Consider the following 22,372-nt stretch of genomic DNA (forward strand, 5'->3'; position numbering starts at 1 on the left):
ATTATTAAGCTTTTAGAGTATTTATTTGTGTGTGAATTATAAATAAATCTTTCATTTAAATCAATAAATAAATAATAAAAAGTTAATTTAATAATTTATCATTTTTAAAATTAAGCATAAATTTAATCAGATTTAATAGATTTAAACTAATTTTATTACTTTCTTTTTAACTTATTTTTAAATAAATATTAAAAAAAATATCGATAACTTTTTAATATTCTTTAAAATGTTTTTTAATACAAATTTGTTTTTAACTAATTTCCAAAAAAGATTTCTGATATTGATTTATGATTTATAAATATTTGTATGCATGTAATATTCCTTTCGATATTTCTTTTATATATAACACGGACAAAGGATTTATTTATTTGTTTGTTTATTTGTTATTAAACACTAATCAATTGTTCATAAATTTTTTTGCAAATAAGTGTTAACAAAGATATTTATTTTTAGTTTTATAAAAAAGCCATAATAAAGAAATATTCATATATAGATAAAACATTTTAGTATAATAGTAAATGTCCTTAATAAAGATAAATTAAAATATAGTTGATGCTATCCTTCTCTTTAACAAGTTAGATTCTGCCAAGGCTGAAGCTATTTTGATAAAAATATTTTCTTCACCAACTTCAAAATATTCAGAATTGTTTACTGAAAAAGAACTCAATAAGTTATTGGCATTGTTAAAAATAAATGAGGAATAGTTAAATAATATAGTTAGAGCGTTTTCATTTTTATTAATGCATGCTGTTGCTGAAAGAAACATTAAAGACGTTGAATAGACTCTTGCACATATAGGATTGAGTCAAGGTCATATTGCCTTATTTTAGAAATAATGGGTAACATATGGTAATGAGTATACAATTAAAATTAGAGAAAGGCCAGTAGCTATTTAGTAAGAGCTTAAAGAGTTTACTTGGTCAATTTCCCTTCCTTTGGAATCTTCAAAGCTTCCTCTTAAAAGTAATTTATTTATTTATTTGTTTGTTTAATTTTTCAATCTCCTAAATTAAAATTTATAAAATATTTTTTTAAAGATGCGACTCATTTAAGAGAAGATAGTTTCCCTATAGATCATAATGAAGAATTATATTCTATAGATGCTAAAAATCCTTAATTAATTTTAAATATGCTTCTTCAATAGGAAGATGGTTCTAATTCTGAAAAATTTGCTGTTAGATTAGAAAAAGCATAAATATAAAATCTTTTTGAGAATCTTGAAAAAATATAAGATTAACTCGATTTACTTCTATGAAATAAAATAAGTAAATAAATAAATAATTAAAAAATAACCAATAAATAAATAAATAAATTATTTTTTTTACTTAAGCTTCTTTATGTTTTATGTTGAAATTATTTTTAAATTCAAAAATATTACAAGATAAGATGAAAAATATTTTTAATTTTAAATAACAAGTCAGTCAGCATCTCAATTTAATTTTTAATAAATCAATGTGAAAAGAAATCATAAAATATAAATTTTTTTGCTAATATTAAATAATTTACTTAAAATAGGCAATAACGTAATTCATTGATTTAATTATCCAAATGTTTAAATAAAATATTTGATGATATTACTAACAACTAACTGTTGATTTATTTAACACTTTTATGAAAATTCACAAAAAACAAGCAAAACATAATTAGCATTAAAATACATGTAATAATTTTTTAACTTATTTTAAACAATTAATATTATCTTTATTTCATAATTCAAATCAAAAGTAAGTAAGTAAGTTCCAAAATATTCATAAAGATTCAAAAAAAACTAATTAAATTTAACAAAATTAATTATTTATTTATATATTTCTTTCAATACTTATTTTTAATGTAATTTTTTACATTTTAAATATTTTTTACTTAAAATAAAATTCATTTATTTAGCTCAAGTTGAACAAATCTGAAGAAATTTAGTAAAAAAACTAGCACTTTTCTTCTTTAAGATATTATACTTAAGTATTTGATATTGTTTTATAAAATAAAAAATAGTGATAATAATATAATCATTTAAATTTTAACTAAAATAAACTCATCTTTATGTTTATTTTTTATATTAAAATAATACAGGGTGTTCATTTGCTGCTGTAAAACTTAATTTTTTATCTTCTTTCTTTGTATTTTTTAGAAATTTATTATATCAGAAAAAAACTTTTAAATGATTTTACCAACCAAAATTTTAAAGAAGATTATTTGAATGAAATAAATTATAAATCATTTTTTATTTATTTATTTTTAATATTTGCTTTTAATAAATAATTAAGATAGATTTAATTATAAATAAAATAAATTTTTTTATAAGATAAATTAATTTTTTTTAAGAGTGCTTGTGATTGATTGATTGATTGATTGATCAATCAATTGTGTTAATTGTGTTGAAATAAATTAAAAAGAAATATTTTATGCAACTACATATAATTATTAAATTTAATTGACAGTATAAGAAAAATATTACAAAAAAATTTATTTTTGTTTTTGAAAATAAATTAGAAAATTTATTATGCGAAAATGATGATAAAATTAAATAGAATTAATTATTGATGTTAATTTTGATTAAATTTACCTAAAAAATTTGAAATTTTATTTATATTTGTTCAAAAATTTACAAGATAAAATTATGACTCCGCTCGTTTATGTTTGTTTATTTTTGGTTATGAATTTTGTAAATTTATTAAATGAATCTTTTTATATTAATAGATTTAGAATGTTAGATTAAATTAATTAATTAATTAAATTAGATACGAAGTTGCCGATTTTAAAAAAACACAAGCAAGTATAAAATAAATAATATACATACAAATAAATTTTGATTGATTAATTAATTGAAGAATGAGATGAGTTTTTAAGAGGAAATATTTCTTCGTTTAAATAAGGCATATAAGTAGTTATTAAACAAGTACAATCTCGATAAAATTTGTATATAATATTAAATTTTTTATATATTAGAATAGAAATAAAATATTTCATTCAAACTCAAGCCTTGAGGGCGAACTTTCTAAGACCGAAGTTGTTTAATTTCTTTTGGGTCTTGACGAGGACAGCTTCTCTTTGCTTCTTGGTGAGTTTTCTTCTAATAGCTCTAGTCTTCTTGACTCTAATGTCCAAAGGCTTCAAAGACTTACCCTTGAATTAGTCCTTGACAGCTTGTCTTCTCTTTTCGTTGATAATGGTCAAGTATTTAGCAATAGCCTTTCTGACGATCTATTTATTTTATTAATAATTTTAATTATTACTTGTTAATATTATATTTTTAAAATAAATAAATTAATAAATAAATAAATATCTCTCATTTTCAAAGTATTTTATTTAATTAATTAATAAATGCTTTGATAATTAATCCAAAAAATTTCATTTTTTAATTTTGCTTTGTCAGTAGAATATTAATTTATCTTTTATGTTTGTTTATCTATTAAGATTTTCGATAGTTAATTTAAATCATTTGCCAGTTTAAAGTATCCTTAAATACATTATTATTATTATTATTACATTGTTTCATCTTAAAAGTTTATATTTATTTAATCTATCTATATTCAAGCAATCATTATTTTTGAGCTTTGCTGTTAATTAAGAATGGTGAATATCTGCCTTACTAATGTTAGTTAGTTAATTATCTCTTTATTCAATTATATGTTTCACTAATATTATATTTTTATTTGCCTGCCTATTTTTAACACTTAATTACATTTAAAGTTAAGTCCCATCCATTTCAAACAAATATGTGTTTATTAACGCATTTTAGCTATTTCTGAATATCTTTAACGCTTCCTACTAAATTTATTGCCATACTGAGCTAAGACATAGCTTATTTGTCAGTAATTTGATTATTTACTTATCTTTCTTTGTTTTATTGAGGGGCTAAATTAATTTTGATTTTATATATGGTTCTGCTATCATATTAATAGGGGCTTCTTGAAAGCTTCTTTATTTATTTAATAACAATCACTTTCTTTGGTAAAACAGCTTTGAAAATGCGATTTTGATTTCATAGTGTATCATCATTTTCCTAAAATTAGTTGCTTGTAAGTGTTAGTTAATACTTTACTTAGAATTAAATCTTATTTTTTCACATTGGCCTAAAACGTTTTGTTCATGCTAGACTAAGTTAGTAGCTGTTAATCTGAAGTAGTTATTATTTATTACTTGATCATCTTAAATAAACAAACAAACAAACAATCTCAATATTTAAGTCAAATTTTAAGTTTTAGCATTTATCAAATCCAAAAATTACGAAAATACTTTGTCAAAAATGATATTAAGTAAAATGTTATTTTGGTTTTAATATTGAAAAATTGTAAAAAATTTGACAAAAAAGCGATTTGCATAACCTAAAAATGAAATGCGAAAAATGGATTAAATTGATAAAAAGAAATAATGAGAGATATTTGAATTAATAAGGTATCATACGCCAATTCTGCCGAGCTTGTTAGCAGTACCACCAGCAATCTTGGCAATTCTGAGTTGGGAAAGTTCAGTTTAGAGCTTGCCGAGTTCACCGACGAGCTATTCTTCAGTTTAGGTTCTAAGCTTGAAAACTCTGACAGACTTATCCATTTTGATTTATTTATCCTTGTTATTTACTTTGTTGTTTGTATATTAATTTTAATTTAATTTATTGATATCCTTTACACTGTATTTTTCTTTATATTTTGTTTCTCACTATTCCTATTTTCTCCCTTTAACTAAATCTCTCCCCATCCAAATTATTTGACTCTTTTTAATTTCACCCTGCAAAATATATAAGCATTTCTTTGTTAACTTCATTCATATTACTTGTTTTTGCTTCATTTTTTCTATCTTCATTCATACTAAATACAATAAATCCATATTAATTTATTCATTCAAACATGCATGTATAAATAAATAAATACTGACTTAATCTATTTTCATATTATCTTTTTATAGTTCTGCATGGGAGACCATTATTAATAAACAACTATCTATCTATCTAACTAAATATTTTTTTTGCTAAAATGTTTTTTTAAATTTATTTATTTTTTATTGATTTATTTGGAAAAGAAACTACTTTTTTAATCTTAAAAATAAAAAGATAAAAATGATTTTTAAATATAAATTTAGCTCATCAAGTTAGTAAGTAAGTATTAAAAACTAAATCCAAAACAATAAAATGAATTTACATATTTGACAAAAAAAAATTATTTATTTATTTATAAAATTAATTTTATTATAATAGATTCTAAATTATTTATTTATTTAGATTTTTAATTATTATTAATTGAAATTAGTTAAATATTTTTTTGTTTATTTTTGCTTGAAATAGTTGGGTTATGAAAAATTCAAAACCTCTTTTTTACAACTTGTTCTTATTTTAAAATAGTTTATTATTTTTCACTAGACTCATTAAGTTCCTTTTCTTATTATATTTTTTATTGATTTTACTTAACTTCTTCATCATTTTTTTTAAGGGCTTATTTCTTAGCATATTCAATCTAAACTTCTAACAATTTATTGTAGATAAACATGAAAGATCCTAAAAAAGAAGTTATAAGTCCTCCAATAGAATAAATATTTATTTCCATGTCTTAGAAAAAGACTAGAGAAGCTATTGTGCTAACCAAATCCTTTAAATTAAAATTTATATATTAATTAATTTCAGCCTTATACAATAATAGTGTAATAAACAAAATACCTTAACACTCTAAGTAACTGCAAGAGCTAGAGGGGAGCATTTGGCAGAGCATAAATTAGTAGTGAATTGATGGAAGAATCCTAATTTTTAAAAGTTAATTTACTTATTTTTATATTAACGATTATTTATATATTTATTTACCTAAGATTGCCACATAGTTAATAAGAAATAAGATCTCTTTATTAAAAAGTTCTCCACTAATTAAAATATTCTTCAATTCACCAGTAGAAATACTGATAACAAAGAAAAACGGCAGGACATTGATACTATTTTTAACAACTATTTCTATTATTATTTTTTATAAATAAAAATAGGTCAATTATCATTGATTTTTAATTAATTTGCTTAAAATAATACTAATTAATCATAAGCAAAAATAGATGAATTTATTTATTATTTATTATTAATATTACGGTATGGAGATAGGTTTTGGTTATCATTGTAATTCTTTGTCAATTAAAGACTGATGGCACTAAGAGAGTTATTGAAGAAGCAAAGCAAATAACCTAATATATTATCATCGAAAGACTGTAATCCTGCGAACAATGCACCAAAAGTTATCAAAAAGATAGAAGCTTTTGCTAAAATGTTGTGTTACAGCTTGTTTTTACCTAATACTAGAGATGCTATGAAAACAAAGAAAATTAAGGTCCTCCTTAACGCTAAGAACCTTTGTTAATTAAAAAAAACATGAAAAATTAGCCTTATTCATTTTTAATTTAATGCTTACATAGGTATAGGTAAAGAACTATGAGCTTTGGTGCCACTTAGTGTATTTAAAAAATAAACTGCTGAAAAAATAAACATATCCTTTTTTTCATTGAACAAATTTTTCATTTTTTCATGGAAAGTTGTTTTTTAATTGCCTATTTATTCACTTTTAGCTGGAACTACTTAAATTAATGTCTTTTTAGTGTAATATTTGTCTATCAAAGAGCATAAAATAACAATCACTATTTGTTAATATCCAAGAACCTATTTAAAATAAATATTAATAGTTAATAGTAGAGGTTATAGTTTTGAAGAATAGGTTGTTCTTACAGTATTTAGGCCAAGATGCTATCTACCTTATAATAACCATTTCATGGCGAATGTTAGCTAAACAGAGACTAATCCATAAAGAATACAAGGGTATATTTGTTATAAAATATAAATTACTTTCATTAGAGATTTTAGCTTGACAATTGGATTGTTAATTAATTAAATTATGATTATGAATAATGTTAATTTAATAAATTGTAAGATATTTTTAATTAATTTAAATTATAAAATTGTAGAGCTCTACTTTTCAGCCCATATATATACCTTTCACTAACTATTTCTTAGTTTACAGGATACAAACAAAGAGATCAATTATTGAAAAATAATTCATAATCCAACTTAGTTAACTTAAGTAAGGCAATTTCTTTGTATTTTCTTAAAAAAATATTGAAAAATATCTATTAGAGCAACAAATAGTGTATTTATGAGCCAAAAATACTTCAAATAGAAGACTGAGTTTGATAATAATTTATTTCATGTTTGCTTTCACTTTTCTATTCCATATCTTAAATTAATTTACTAAAATAATGATTTTTATTTAAATTTGTCCTCTTTTACACACTTGCTCTTTAACAGTTGATTTTTTTAATGTAAAAAGATCCTGTTTTTAGAAATTTTCTGGATTTCTTCTGTTAATTTTACTATATTTAGATGACTCCTTAATTTACTCACATTTGTCAATATGAATGAGTAATTAAATAGTCCTAAATTAATTTTTTCTGTAGAACGTAGATCTTTAGATATTATTATAAAGCTGATCAAAAATCAAAACATTCTTTCTTATTTTTTTAAATTATAAAACTATTAAGTCTTTACCTATTTTATCTAACTGAACTTTGAAGAAACTTAAAATTATGTTATTTTACTTTAATATTAATACTATCACAAAAAAAATATAGAAATAAATAACTTATAGAAATAATTGATAATATATAAAAATTTGTCTGCTTTAACTTAATGACCATAAATAAATAAATAATTATAAATATAATATTCATATTATTTACTTACCTAGATTATTTACAAATTAAAATTTTTTTTTTCAAGTTTTATTTTATAAAATTTTAAAATTAAAATAATGAATTAAAATTTAAAAATAGAAAAAAATCATGAATTAATGAGGAGATTGAAGTATATTTTAAATAAAACATGTAAAGAAATGCTAACTAAAAATATAAATTTTATATCATTTTTATTAAATAAGTATTTTGTTTATAAAATTTATATAAAAAGATAAAGAATTAATTTATTAATTTAACAGAAATTAATTTGTTGAAATAAAATGAAATTAAAATTGAAGACATATTCGTTTATTACATGTTGTATGTATAAAATAGATGAATAAAAACAATAAAAAACTAATATATATTTTAGATTTTATTATATGAGAAATTAGATACACTAATAGTTAAGAGTAGTTTGTTTGTTTGTTTGCATCATCACAAACTTAGTTAGTTAATTAGTAAGATGGTGTTCTTTTTTTTATTTTTGTTTATTTGTTTAATTTATAATAAATTGATTGATCAACATATTTCTAATTATTTAATTTCAGCAACTTGTGAATTTAGGATTGATAAATACCTATTTATAAATATATAAGAATGAATGAATGAGTGAATGAATAAATAAATAAAAATCAGCTATGTAAAATCTAATTAAATTTGATTACTCTATTATTGTGAAGAGCATTTGAATACTCAGATATTCTAGTAACTCTCATATAATTATCTTTACGACCAATTTCTGGATTTAACAAAGTGTTGTATTCAAATTACCTTTTTAAAATATTTATTGATTGAAAAATTAATCACTTTTCTAACTTGCTTGAATCAAAAATTAATTAAATCTATCTTCATACTTTTCATTATGCTCTTTGTTGTAGAATGAAGTTTGCATTTTCTTTCTCCAAACATCCTATTATATAAGTGTACAAGCAAAATTAAAAGAAATTCCAATATAACTGAAATAATTACATCTGAGTATTAATTAGATGACCAAATATCATTTGTGTTAGTGATTTTAGTTAGGGCTCCAATATGAGATCTTTGTTAAGAAACTCTAATTTAAAATCCAAAATCAATAAGCTGTTTGTTTAAAATGAATTAAATTACTAGAACTAGTTAGCATTTGCTTGCTAAGATGCACGTAGCTATTCTAATTCTTAGGTTTATCTTAAATTGCTAGCTGTCTAAAGGAATTAATCTTTATATGATTCTTATTCTGACATTTCTAACTATATTCAACTACTTTTATAATTCAAAGTTTTTATCAATTGATTAATAAATTAATTAATTAATTAAATAACTAACTAATATATCTACACTTGAAAGTTAGTTTTATTTTCTTCACTCACTCTTAAATCAAAAAAAAAACAAGGCAGAAATGCATTCATTCATTCATCTGCAAAACTAATGATAATTAATTAAATACACAATAAATTAATAAAGTTCAATACAAATTATAATGATTTTTTAATTAAGAAATTCGATAAAATTCATCTGCAAAAAGCAGAATGATCATGAATAAATTAATTGATTCATTATTTAATGGTTGCAATTTCTTTAAATTAATAAATATATAAAAAGATTTTTACTAAAACATTTTTAACATATTTCAACATTTATTTAATTAATTTAAAAATTTAATTTAACTATTCTAAATAAAAAATAAATAGAAACTTATAAAAGAGATGAGTTATTATTTTTTTGCTTTACAAAATTTGTTTATTAAGTAATTAACTAGATATTGTGAATTATTAATCTGTTAATTTTATGATTAAGATTTGCAATCAATAAGTCAGTAAGTTAGTTAGTTAGTAACTAATATTTTAATAGATTTTTTAAAAATAATTTTCTACTCCATTTTATAATGATGTCAAAAATTAGAAGGTGATAGATAGATAGATAATTCAATACTATCTTTTATTTTATTTATTTTGAAATTTGGCTTAAGTAAATATAATATGATTTAATTAATTAATCAATCAATAGTCATCTTCACTATCAATTTCTATATCTGAAGGGGCATTAAAATCGTTTAGTTCCATTTAAGCTTTTTCTCTTTATCTATTTAACATTAAAATAAAAAAAAATTAATAAAATAAAATTTGTTTTAATTTATTTTTATTAAATTTTGAAATACTCTCTCTTTCTTTCTTCTTCCTTCCTCTTTTTTTCTTTTTCTAACTCTTCCTTTTTGAGTCTATTCTTTGCAAGTTCAACTTTTCTATAATATTTATTTGATTTTAAATTTTTTAAACTCTTTTAATAAGTAAGTAAATAAATAAACAAACAAATTTACAATTAATCTTTAATACTTGTAGGCCAAATTTTCTTTGTTGTAGTTTAGCTTAATCTCGGATCATTATAATTTATTGTTTTTTTATTTATTTTTTCGATCATTTAGGAGACTTTCTTTTCTAAGATATCATCATCTATTTTAGTATGGAGATCTTTAATCTTTATTTTTAAATAGCAATTATTAATATGATTATAAATAAATAGTTGATAATTAATTACATGCTTAATGGTGTAAACTAGAATTAACTTTATGAACTCACTAAAAATTAATTCTGTGTTGATTAAGATATTTATTTTTTCCTCTTTCATCTTTTTAAAATCTGGAGTTTTTTTTCTTTAATTGCTTGCTTTAACTTAGGCACGTTTATTATTTACCTTTTATTGTTCTTTCTCTCTCTCTTTTTCTCTTTCTTTAATCATCTAATCTATCTGGCCTAGGGTTAGATTAGGATCGAATCCTTGCTCAAGAATGAAATAAAGAAAGTTTTAGTCAGCATCGTTTTTAATAATCTCACTAGACTAAGATTTATTTATTTATGATAAAAAGAATTAAAATTAAATACACATTTTTTAGTTTTTATTACTTTTAAAACTTTTATTAGTCCTTAAAGAAGGCAAGTTTCGTCAGAATAACCAAACTTAGAAGATCTATTTACAGTTTTTATTTTATCAAAAATTTTATGTAAGTTATCCATACAACTGTGTTTAATAAAAGTAGCCTTGTTGAAGTAGCTCTTTAAATTATAAAATAAATTAAATAAATTTGTAAAAATACTTTAAAAATTTTAAAAGAATGCTTTATATTATTAAAAATATGAATGAAATTGAAATTAATATAGATTATTTCTGAATTTTCAGTGCTAAAAATATTTAAGCTAGAATAAATAAAAACAAATTAATTACTTGAAGTTCATCTTCGTTTAATTTAGAGGAAGTTTTCATGCTTTTCTTTTTATTTTCGAAAAATGGTTTTATGTGCTATTCAATAATTTTTTCTAACTCAAGATGTAATTGATCTGGTATTTTCGACCTTAAATAAGCTACTCTGACGAGAACATCAACAAAATGGCGATACAAAATAGGCTATGACATATCGTGAATGTTGATAACTTTAGTATAGTATATTTCTTCTGTTTCTTGGTTAGGGTCTTATTCAAAAATATTTGGTGTCAATATTTTTTCATATTTAATCTTTTTTTTATAGGCTTAGAGGAATTCTACCAATTTTAAATCTTTTCTTTCTTCTTCTGTTATAAATCTGCCTAAAGATTTAATAGCCTCTAACTCAGTTAATAATTCTTTTTCACTAGCCTGTATTGAGTAATAATTCTTTCTACCTCTATGAAACAATCTATTAATTGTAGATTATGTAACACTACCACCAAATATTTTAATTTCTTTTAAAAACTTCCAAATTTATTGCATATCCATAGTGAAAGATTTTTCTCCTAAAAATGTTTGTTTAATAAATATCAAGCATAATCGATTAAAATTAAATTATACCTAACGTGCTCTCATATCTCTAAGAGCAATCTTTATACCACTATATCAAGTTAGAATTGTGTCGTAGTAAAACTGTGTTGACATTTTTATGAACTGCTTAGGCATCTTGAAAGTTTATGTCTAAGTCACTGTAATCAAGCAGGGTATTGTAAGGATTTTCTTAAAGCTGCTTTTATTCATCCTCTTTTTATTAATCTTTTTTCTAATCTTTTTTTGTTTACTTTTTAGTATCTTATTGTGAATCCTTTACTTAATCCTTGTTATTTTCATTAGACCTTTTTGTTGGGAGATTACTTGCACCCTCAGATCCTAAAATCGACTTATTAATTTAGTTTTATTTTTCATCTTTGTTTGTTTCATTTGTTGTTTAATTAGCAGGTTTGAAAGATGACGATTGTTTTTGATTATCTTACAATATATTATTAATAGATGCTGAAGATGTCTACAAAACGCTTTAAGATTTCTATTAAATTTAAATTAATGGCTTACTCATAGAAGTACCTAGTATAGATTTTTTAGGAAGAGGTGAACTCTCCTTCTTAATGCTTGTGTTTTTCTTGCTATCTATTTGAAATTAAAAAACAAAAAATAATGAAAGTTGAAATGAGTTTTTTGATATTTCTTTAAATTAAAAAAGTAAAAAATAATCAAAGTAAGTTGAAGTGAGATAGATTAATTATTTTTTTACTAGTTCTTGTTTGAGGAGAGAAAGTCTAGGAATTGGAGTTGTTTAAATCTGTTTTATCCAACTCATCAAAATTCAAACTGAGTAGAGGTTTATCTAAAATATTTTGAATTAATTTATCTCCTTTGAATGTTCCTTAAATGATGTTGCCGTTATCTTCAGTGAATACTGCAAATCCTTCTTTCAAGTTTTTAACCCATTATCCTTCATATTTACTCCCATTAGCATAATAAAATACACCATACCCATGTCTTTCACCATCTAACCATTAGCCTTCATACCTATTTAACAATTAAAATCAATTTAAGAAATTCAAAGTAATCAATTAAAAATCGATAAATAGACACCTGTTTCTGAACATCTTTTTTTCACCCTTATTTTCTAACCAAATATGAACTCCAAAGCCATTTTAAAGATTATTTGACCAGTTTCCAAAGTACTTCTCTGATGTATCAAGCCAATACATGACTCCATATCTTCAAATAAAGAAAAATCATATTTATTTGATATTATTAAATTTATAATGAGCATATGTATAATAAGCATTAATACTATTTCACTTTTATAATTTTTAATTTTGATTTTCTCCAAATAAAATTTGCATTTCTTTTAAAAATGATTTATTTGATTATAAACAAATAAATAAATAAATTAATTACCCTTCCTTTTTATCATTTACATATTCGCCTTCATAATAATTTCCTGATGCATATTTAAATATTCCTTTTCCATGCTTTATACCATTAAAAAATTCTCCTTCATAACTTGCTCTAAATTATTTATTTATTTATTTAAAGAAGTAAATTAGTCAAAATTATTAATGTTTATTTGAAGTATATATACCCTGATGAGAAAACTATTTTTCCTTTTCCTTGACGCTTTCCAGCGAACCACTCTCCCTCATAAATAGTTTTTTTATTCTCTGTTTCATAATATCCATGGCCATGCCTTTTACCATGCATAACTTAGCCTTTATAATAGCTTCCATCAGGCCAAAAATACTCTCCTTCGCCTTAAATCTCATTATAAACAAATGTTCCGACATATTTTGCTCCGTTTTCCCACTTAAAAACACCTTTACCTTGTTTTTTAAATGATTTAATTATAAATTTTAGCAATAAATTTATCATATAAATAAAAATGATATAATAATTGAAAGATAATTTACCATGCATGATTCCTTTAAAAATATCGCCCTAGTAAGTATCTCCGTTTTTGAAATATAACACAGATTACCCATTAATTGATTTAGCATAAATCTTATGTTAGTATATAAAATATTGATTTTTATAATGCTAATATAATGTAGTTATAATCAAATGCAGTCAACTAATAAAATGAATTGATCGTTAAATAAGTACTTAGCTTTTCTTATCTTAGATAATAAGTTCTTAGGTCTCGTAATCATCTATAATTAATTTTGTATATTCTAAAGGAAGAATTATATTATCAGCCTATAAAGACTGAGATTCCTATTCTAAATCTATCTACATTTCTACTTTCAGTTTTAGAATTAGTTTTAAAAACAATTTATTAGTTAATTAATTAATTAAATAAATAATCAATTAGTTGTTTCAAAGATTTAATAAATTTATTAAATAACTTGTAGATATCGATTAATATGTAATTATAGCAATAATTAATTTTTATAAATGTTATGTAAAACTTTTCAAAATCATTTAAATCTCTTCAAATTAAAATAATTTTTATTAAATAAATTAATATGTAATAAATACTAAATAAATATCTAAATTTGTAATAATGTAATTAATTAATTACCAAATAATTTAAATAAAACATATCAAAAATAAGAAATTTTACAAAATAGAATTATTTTTCAATAAATATTATTATATTTTAACTGAAACTAGTCTTTTTTTGTACATTAAAATATTAAAAACAAGTTTTGTGTCTACGAATATATTTTTTTATTTTTATTCAAATGGAAATAAAGAAAAAAAGCACTTGATAACATAAAAAGTACAAAAAATAGAATAAAAATTCACTGATCAATTTATTCAAGTTCATTTATCATTTTTTAATTAGTTAAAATTTTTTTTTAATTTTAATAAAAAATGATTTTAATTGCAAGAAAGAAATTACTCCATTTCGTAATTATTTCAAGAAAATTGAGAAATTTTTAAAAATTATTTTAAAAAGTTTCACCATTTTCACTTCTTTTACAAAGAAATACTCAGTATAAATTTATATTTAATAGATATCTTTCATTTCTTTTTATCAGATTCTCTCAAAATATATTTAATTAAACTGAATTATTTATTTGATTCATTAAAGTTTTTAATAAAAATATTTTTAATTTACTCTCAAAAAGATTTAAACATTTCAGATATAATATTTTATATTAATAATTCATTCATTTATTCTTTAATTCTCTCACTTATTCATTCATTCCTTGCTTTTATTTAATTAAATTAACCATATATTTTATGATTTGCTTGTTAATGATTTTGAATATTTAAATTGTTTTTAATCAAATCGATTATCATTACTTTTAATATCAATAAAAGAAACAGCTGAAAATTAAATATAAAAACTAGAATATATCTTATAAATAGAAAAATGAGTTTTAATATAAGGCAATTAAATTTAAACAAGAATCCTGCAGTAATAAATAGCTTTTTTAAATAAATTTTCAGATAAATATTTTAATTTATTTGATTGAATTTAACATTATTCCAATATTTTAGGCCATAAAAGCAAATAATATTTATGAAGAAAACCCTAATAATCCAGTAATTTTATCTTAACTTATTTATAATCAGCAGCATTAAAGTCTTATAATTATAAAAAATGTAGAAAAGGATTCAAAAAAATAAAGCAAAGACTGTTTCCTTGGTAATAAAATGTTAAAAAAGCTTATCATAAATGTTTAATAATAAAACAAACAGCTGAATAGCGGGACACAAAAAAATAAAGAAGATATTGAATTAAAAAAGGCTAGCAAAGTAAATAATTTGAATATTCTGCATAAAATTATAAAAATAAATTACAAATTTAGAGAGTAAGAGACATGGTCTCATTTGTAGATGCCTAATTGAAGTAAAATCCTAGAAGTAAATTCGATCCTAACATAGATAAAGATATTTATGAGCTGAGAAAATAACTTGAAGAATGTAATTACTTTATTAAAGTATAACTTAGATTTAGTGGATTTATAATTATATGAAATTGATTGATTGATATTTTTTTTTCTTTAAATAAAAAAAGAAAGACTTCAAGATGATTCTTAGAATACTCGACTCTTGAAAATATAATAGCAAGAAAGAAAAGTAAATGAAGAATATAAGTAAAAAAAGAAAAATATGGAAATTACTTTAGAAGAGTTAGCTCATGAAGCAGAAGAGTTCAATGAGTTACAGAGAAAAAGGAATTTAGAATTGGAAGAAAAAAAGGATACAGATATAGCTAAAAATGATTTAAAAAGGTAAATAAATAAATATATTTCATTCAAATATTTGTTTGTATTTAAATATTTAAATTGACTTAATTCAACAGAAAGAAAGAAGAGGAAAGAGCTGAGAAAGATAAAAAGGAAAATGAAAAAAGATAAAAAGACATTACAGAAATGACCACTTTGCTTTAAGATAAAAAGTAGATTTAATTAATGGATGCTTTTAAATAATTTGATTGTATTCATTTTTAAATTACAGAAAAAAACTAGACGAGCTACAAAACAATATTGAAGATTTGCAAATTTACAAAACTTTCTTGCATGAGGTCTGCAAATAATCAGAGGAATTTATGAACGAAGACGATAAAGATGAGCCAGATGTAGAGTCAATTATTGAAAGATATGATTAATTAAGAAAATTACAATAAAAATTTATGAATGATGGGACAAATACTGAATAAATGATTGATTAATTTAATAAAGACATTAATAGGCTGCAACATTAATTGGAAGAAGAAGCTTTGTAGTACACAAGTTAAATGAACGAAATTAAAAAACAAATAGAAGATATTAACTTAGAGAATTAGAGATGGTAAAGCTAAATTGAGGGGAAGCTTAGTGAAAATAATAATAAATTAGCCGATTATGGCTAAGTTATTCTTGCTATAAAGAATTTATATTATAATTAATTCAAAAATCAACCGAACATCTAATAGTAATAAGCAAATGAAAAGGATTCAACAGAAAATATACTTAAAAAATTAGAGTGGATACAACAAAGATTAATTTTTTATTATGAAGTTAGAAAATAAATTAATTCTAAAGAAGCTGAGCAACCCAAGTCAAGTGCTAATAATCCTCATTAAAATTGACTTTAAATGCTTATTTATATTTTTATGTAATTAAGTCAAAGCAAATAAATTATATCAATAATTTAAAAAAATTTCAAGTTTAAAATAATTTGTGCATGAAAGAAAGCAAGCGAGTAAGACATTCATTCTTATATAAATAAATTATTAAACAATTTTAAATAAAATTCATTTACAGAAATATTTTAGAAAAATTTATTTTCAAAAAATCCATTCAGGTATGAATGAATAACCAATTATTCTTATCTATTTTTAGAATTATTCCCTAATTCTTCAAGTATTTTTGCATGTTACATTGGGTAACATTTATTTAGTTGATTTAATTAAATCTAAGTTTGTTATGAATATGTGTTAATTAATATTTTATTTCGCTAATTTTTTCATAAAATTAGTGAAAATGGTATATTTTCTTTCTCGAATATTAACTTAATTGCATCATGGAAGTCTTCAACTACATGTTAAGCAGGATCCTCTGCATCGTTGATTCCAGAAAATACTCCACTCCTTTTGAAATATAAAGTTTTAAATAATATTTAAAATATTAAAATTTACTTGACTAATATAGAAACACAGCCATTGTTATTACCACCTCTTATGTCACTTTTAGGATTATCTCCAATCATATAAATATTTCCTATGGAATCTTCAGAAAGTGTTTATAAATGATTTTCTATTTAATGAATTATGAAAAAGGGTTATTTAGTTAGTAAGTTAGTTAGCTAAAAATTAAAAAATTAAAAATAAAAAATAAATTGAATACTAGCATAGTCGTAAGTAAGCATAGAAGGCTTTCCATATATGTGAATATTTAAGTTTTGGTTATGAAGTTCTTTAGAAACTCTCTGTAAAGTGTAAGTGAATGGGCCAAATGCCAGTCTATTTAATCTAAAAGTGTCTGCATAAGTGATGTCATTGTTGACAGTAAATATTTCGATGTGCTATTGAATTATTTAAAATAAATTTAATGCTATTTTTAATAAATTTAATTTACCTTCTATGATTTTTCAGAATCATTTTTATTGTTAAAGCTTTATAAATAATCTTAATGATAAATTTAGTTTGTAATCACTTATATGCAATCTTCCCAGTAGACAGGATCGTTAAGGATAAATATCCCATCAAATGAGGGGATTTTCTCTAAATTAATTGGAAACTTCTTCAAATCAATACGATTTTTTACTTTTTCCCAAGCTTCTTCTTTTGACATTCTTTATCTTTGGTATTGTTCTACTTGTTAAGGATACAGAGAACAAAATTCCTCCATGCTAATAAAATTTTTAAGACCACAACTTTAAGCTATTTCGTTTACTTTTCCGTAACCTGCAATCAGAATCAGCTTTTCTTTGTATTAGCCCGAAAGCACAGGACGAAGAGGAGTAAAATTCAATAGTAAATTCTCTTGATGAAGTTGAACATTTTCTTAAAGATTTAAAATTTCGTTAATTGAATGAGCTTTATCTTCCTCAAGCATTCCTCCTCCGTTTGTAAGGCAAATAAATGGAATTCTGCTATTTTTGAAAGGCAGTGGAGTACTTTAAAATATATTTTTCAATGGCTAACGAATGTATGAAAGAGTTTTTGCAACACGAGGGATGGGAACTTTCCCTCTAACAAGAACTCCATCTATATCGGATATAATTGCAGGAATTCTTCTCATTAAAATAAATAAATTATAAATAAGAAGATTTGATAAATATATTTGAAATATATATGTTAATTTTAGTGAAATTTCTGATGGATTAATCAGTCTTATTCTTTTAACCTGCCTAAAAAATATCTAAATTAATAAAAAATAAAAAAATAATAAATAAACAAACAAACAATCAAGAAAGCAAATAATTTATTTGAATAAAATTGAAAATTTATTTTAACTTCTCAGTAGAAGTATTATTATTTTTACTTTTATTTAAATAAATAATTCAATATTTGGTTGATTTTTTACCATTTAAATATGAATTTTTGTTCAACTAAATTAAGTAAAGACATTTTTTTAATTTTTATCAAAAAATAAAAAAAATATAAAAATATTTCCCGTCTCCATAAATTGCTCAAAAGAGTTTGCCTTCTAAAATTATTGCAAATTAGATACTTCATTTTATTTTTGTATCCGAAAAAAAATAAAAATTGTAGATGTTTTGATTTAAATAATATCTAAATTGAAGCAGCTTCATTTTTTTGAAAAAAATTTTAAAAATATTTATTTTAAATAAATCAGGCCAAAAAATAAATTGTTATTATTAATTTTTGAAAATTAAATTTATGTTTTACAGATAAATACATAGATTAATGTTGATGCTTTATAAATTAAGACAGTAAAAGAAAATGAAGGAATTAAACTGATTATTTTAATATTACGTGGCAATAAATTACATTCCTTATTTTTTATTTATTTATTTACTTAACAATTAACTAATTTATCAATCAATCAATTAATTAATGATAAAAAAATAATATGCTAATTTATTTTTGAATAGAAAGAAATTCAATTAATTAATTAGCTATATTAAATTTTTTGAAAGAATGGACAGCTAATTTAGATTAACTAGTTCCTATTTATTATATTTTTTTGAAGTTAAAATATCATATTAGTAAGTATGTGATAAAATTCATGAGATTTTTTTGGTTGGAAATAATTATAAGTAAGTTATTTTATTTATTTGTTTGTTTATTTATTTATTATTTTGTTTGCTTTTTGTACTTGATTTTACTTTTTATTGATTGATTTATTTATTTAATTACTTTTGAATTTTAACTGATTTTTCACTCTGTCACACAAATAGAAAAATCTAAAGAGTCTTTTGATTCCTAGTAGAAGTATTTGTTGTTGTTAATATAAAGAGTTCTACCAATGACTAGGGAGACTGTATTGTTTTCTGCCCAGTAGGTTGCTGATGAGATGAAGGAGGTATCAAGCATGACATGGTCTAAGCATACATAATCGGATTTTTCTTTATTTTTCATTAGGTAAGCATTCTTTTTAGATTTCATAGTCTCGTGAGGTAGAGCCAAATAAGCGTCTTACTGATTTTGAATGGGCATCAAGGAGTAAGTGCAATGGAATGCATCGATTCTTCTTACTTTAACTTTTGTGGGCATATCGTATAGAATAATGCGCCATTATCCGCACATAGCAAGCACTCTGTTATTGATTTTCTCTATGCAAAAAATTTCTGGTGCATTTTCAATTAACTCAGATGCTTTTTTCTTGGAAGTATCAATATCCCAAATCGTTTTATTTTGAACTTTTATCACGTGATTTGATTTGCGAGCTTTCATTTCTGCTGAATCGAATTCTTCAATTTCCATGAATAGCTTTATCTACTCGCTTTCGAAATATTCATTAATACAGAAAGCTTACGTTAGCTCAAATCTCTTGTAATTCTCTTGGTAGGAGAGGAGATTAAATATTTTGATTCTTGTACTATTAGCTGTTTTGTCAGATTCAAAAACAGCAAGATGAGGTTATGCATCATTTAGGATGAAGTGTTTGTTGACTTCAAGGATCTTAGAGCTAGAATGGATGACATTCAAACTGGGGATTGATATCGTTGATACAGTTATCATATTTCCTACGTTAATAGGATAACTTTAGTATGAAGTTATAACTATCAATTTTTGTTCAGGGTAAAACTTTTTTATTTCAACGTTTTCAGAGAGACTAGCTTGAGAAACGCTGGTCCTCTAACCTCCTTTATCAAGGGAAATTACTTCAAGCTGATCTATGTATTGGCAAAGCACCATATGACTCTCATTTATAATACCCAAGTCTATCAACTAGCAGACTTCACTTCCAAATTCATATTTAGTCCATTTGCATCTCTATCTGATGCAATGGACAATGACAAGCATCGAGAAGATAGCGTGAAAGGCTATTTATATGGCAACCAGATTCATATCAAGTAAAAAAATCATGAGTCCATCGATAATGTAAAAAAAACTGTACTTTAAAGCGTCGCTTTGACAATAAGGGTTCAAACCTAACCCACTTCCTTCAATAAATGAAGTGTAAAGGACACTACCCAATTCTAAAAGTAAAAAAGTTAAACCAATTTAGTTTAAATATTATTTGCAGAGAACAAACAGGCCAAAATGAGCCCAAATTTCTAACAAGTCACCAAAAGGATACCATTTAACGAATTTGGGAATTGACAAATACCTGCTCATCCAATCTTTTATTACAATGGTTCTTCTCTTAAGTCTTTCTTTGTTGCTAAAAGAAGAGGTTTCATCTTTTTGTAAAATTCCTTTAAGTAGAGATACCTGCGAAAGTAAAAAGCAAGTTATAAGCATGTTTATTATCGAAATGCGCTTTTTGGTTAAGTTCTAACTAATTACCTAGTTGTCTATGCTTATATATTATTGTTTATTTGTGAATAATTCTAGTATTTTTTATTTATTGGATGGTTATGTTATGTTAAATTAATTATTTTTTGAGAATGTTATTTATTATTTTTAAAAGTTAAGTCGTTTATTTATTTGCTTTTATGTTGTTGTTATTGCTTTTCTTATTAAATTATTTGTTGTTCTAATATTGAATGATGAAGGGAGAAGTTTGTTTTTTTGCTTTATACTAAAGTAGAAATAAAAATTAGACTATTCTTTAAAAATCCCTAATACTTTACTTAACTTTATACAATTATTTTAAAAAAGAAATTTATTAGCTTTCTTCTTTTTATATTTATTTATTTATCAGCTTTTCTTCCTAAATTTCTACTTTTAAATTTTATAAATTTTTGTTTGTGTGAAATGTAATGGTCTTGTAAATTTCTTTTAATTGAATTAGAAACAAATTTCTGATTTAGGTTAATTTTTGTTTAATATTTATTCAAAACTTTCCAAATTTCTTTTATTACTATTAATAGAACTAATAAGAAAGTCGGGGCCTTATGCTAATTTTTTATTTATCAGTTCTATCAAGCTAAATAACACAAATTTATATTTTTTAAAATAGCGTTGCTTCCTTTTATTTATATATAAAAAAGTGGGTCGGTCTCTAAGAACTGATAATAAATACCTCTTTAAATTTAATATATGAAGATTCATTTGAATTTACTTTATTATTTTGCCTAAAAATTAATTCCTGCTATAATCACCAAAAGAATTTAATAAATATTTCCCAGCATGAGAGATAAATAAACGGAATATTTAACATTATTACATCTAAAATTTGAAATTTCTTTGAATAAATATTTTTTAAGTAGTTCCAAATTCAATTCAAGCATTTAATGTCAAAAACTTAACTATTTTAAATTTTTTAATGAATTTAATTTTCTTCCACAATCATACGTACTATAATTATTTACCATTAATTTATGTTTTTACTGCTTTAAAATTTCGCTTATCTTAAAATTTTCTTTTTCAATTAATTTATTTTTCATCCCAAAAATAATTTACTTTCTAAATCAATTAATTGGATTGCATTAAAAAAATATTTGAGAATACTTATTCCTTTTCAAATATTTTATAAAAAAATCACCCACCGAGGGGCTCGAACCCTCGACCACCAGCTTAAAAGGCTGGCGCTCTACCGACTGAGCTAGACGGGTATTGCTTACTAATAATTTTCAATTAAATTGCTTTAAAGCAGTTATTTCTAAAAACTAGAAAAGATAAAAAATTTATCTTTCTTTCTTTCAAGATAAATGTAAAAAAATCACCCACCGAGGGGCTCGAACCCTCGACCACCAGCTTAAAAGGCTGGCGCTCTACCGACTGAGCTAGACGGGTATTGCTTACTAAAATATTTCTTTTAAATTGCTTAAAAATAGGTAATTTAAATTTTCTTTGTTAGTAAAATTTAACTCGTTAATAATCTGCTTTAATGCAGTCAAAAAATTATAAAATCTACCTACTAATTTATTTAACAAAAAAATCTAAATTAATTTCAAACATAATTTCCACTAAACTCTAAAAATATGA

General features: G+C 22.6%; 8 protein-coding genes across 8 annotated transcripts; 2 read left to right on the forward strand and 6 right to left on the reverse strand. All coding sequences in view use genetic code 6, as the record gives it.

Annotated features, from left to right (window-relative positions):
• Window positions 1–518: 518 nt before the first annotated feature.
• TTHERM_00561670 (HCaRG protein) lies at window positions 519–1,255 on the forward strand (the record flags this gene model as incomplete). Its single annotated transcript, XM_001010220.3, has 2 exons — window positions 519–963; window positions 1,038–1,255. The coding sequence occupies 2 exons, from the start codon at window positions 519–521 to the stop codon at window positions 1,253–1,255; spliced, it is 663 nt and encodes a 220-aa protein (XP_001010220.1).
• A 1,715-nt stretch (window positions 1,256–2,970) lies between these two features.
• On the reverse strand, window positions 2,971–4,548 carry TTHERM_00561680 (ribosomal protein L35; the record flags this gene model as incomplete). Its single annotated transcript, XM_001010221.3, has 2 exons — window positions 2,971–3,198; window positions 4,402–4,548. The coding sequence occupies 2 exons, from the start codon at window positions 4,546–4,548 to the stop codon at window positions 2,971–2,973; spliced, it is 375 nt and encodes a 124-aa protein (XP_001010221.2).
• Window positions 4,549–5,077: 529 nt separating this feature from the next.
• TTHERM_00561700 (UDP-galactose transporter-like protein) lies at window positions 5,078–6,808 on the reverse strand (the record flags this gene model as incomplete). Its single annotated transcript, XM_001010223.2, has 5 exons — window positions 5,078–5,724; window positions 5,786–5,929; window positions 6,058–6,314; window positions 6,375–6,619; window positions 6,686–6,808. The coding sequence occupies 5 exons, from the start codon at window positions 6,806–6,808 to the stop codon at window positions 5,078–5,080; spliced, it is 1,416 nt and encodes a 471-aa protein (XP_001010223.2).
• A 1,425-nt stretch (window positions 6,809–8,233) lies between these two features.
• On the reverse strand, window positions 8,234–8,912 carry TTHERM_00561710 (hypothetical protein; the record flags this gene model as incomplete). Its single annotated transcript, XM_001010224.3, has 5 exons — window positions 8,234–8,266; window positions 8,355–8,460; window positions 8,544–8,599; window positions 8,659–8,743; window positions 8,797–8,912. The coding sequence occupies 5 exons, from the start codon at window positions 8,910–8,912 to the stop codon at window positions 8,234–8,236; spliced, it is 396 nt and encodes a 131-aa protein (XP_001010224.1).
• Window positions 8,913–9,668: 756 nt separating this feature from the next.
• Window positions 9,669–13,665, reverse strand: TTHERM_00561720 (radial spoke head-like protein; the record flags this gene model as incomplete). Its single annotated transcript, XM_001010225.2, has 13 exons — window positions 9,669–9,750; window positions 9,827–9,910; window positions 9,986–10,143; window positions 10,204–10,503; window positions 10,569–10,718; window positions 10,888–11,432; window positions 11,488–12,051; window positions 12,176–12,453; window positions 12,520–12,648; window positions 12,832–12,942; window positions 13,016–13,253; window positions 13,341–13,431; window positions 13,534–13,665. 13 exons carry the CDS (start codon window positions 13,663–13,665, stop codon window positions 9,669–9,671), a joined length of 2,862 nt encoding a protein of 953 aa, XP_001010225.2.
• A 1,087-nt stretch (window positions 13,666–14,752) lies between these two features.
• On the forward strand, window positions 14,753–16,456 carry TTHERM_00561730 (hypothetical protein; the record flags this gene model as incomplete). The annotated part of the gene is made up of 8 exons (XM_001010226.2): window positions 14,753–14,797; window positions 14,881–14,925; window positions 14,990–15,028; window positions 15,082–15,138; window positions 15,192–15,306; window positions 15,401–15,617; window positions 15,689–15,784; window positions 15,844–16,456. The coding sequence occupies 8 exons, from the start codon at window positions 14,753–14,755 to the stop codon at window positions 16,454–16,456; spliced, it is 1,227 nt and encodes a 408-aa protein (XP_001010226.2).
• Window positions 16,457–16,833: 377 nt separating this feature from the next.
• On the reverse strand, window positions 16,834–18,110 carry TTHERM_00561740 (HAD-family sub IIA hydrolase, TIGR01456, CECR5 containing protein; the record flags this gene model as incomplete). The annotated part of the gene is made up of 3 exons (XM_001010227.2): window positions 16,834–17,123; window positions 17,214–17,391; window positions 17,445–18,110. 3 exons carry the CDS (start codon window positions 18,108–18,110, stop codon window positions 16,834–16,836), a joined length of 1,134 nt encoding a protein of 377 aa, XP_001010227.2.
• A 1,103-nt stretch (window positions 18,111–19,213) lies between these two features.
• On the reverse strand, window positions 19,214–20,743 carry TTHERM_00561750 (transmembrane protein, putative; the record flags this gene model as incomplete). The annotated part of the gene is made up of 1 exon (XM_001010228.1): window positions 19,214–20,743. The coding sequence occupies one exon, from the start codon at window positions 20,741–20,743 to the stop codon at window positions 19,214–19,216; it is 1,530 nt and encodes a 509-aa protein (XP_001010228.1).
• Between the last annotated feature and the right edge of the window lie 1,629 nt (window positions 20,744–22,372).

Source organism: Tetrahymena thermophila (genome assembly GCF_000189635.1).
Source record: "Tetrahymena thermophila SB210 genomic scaffold scf_8254763, whole genome shotgun sequence".
Classification (NCBI taxonomy): domain Eukaryota; phylum Ciliophora; class Oligohymenophorea; order Hymenostomatida; family Tetrahymenidae; genus Tetrahymena; species Tetrahymena thermophila.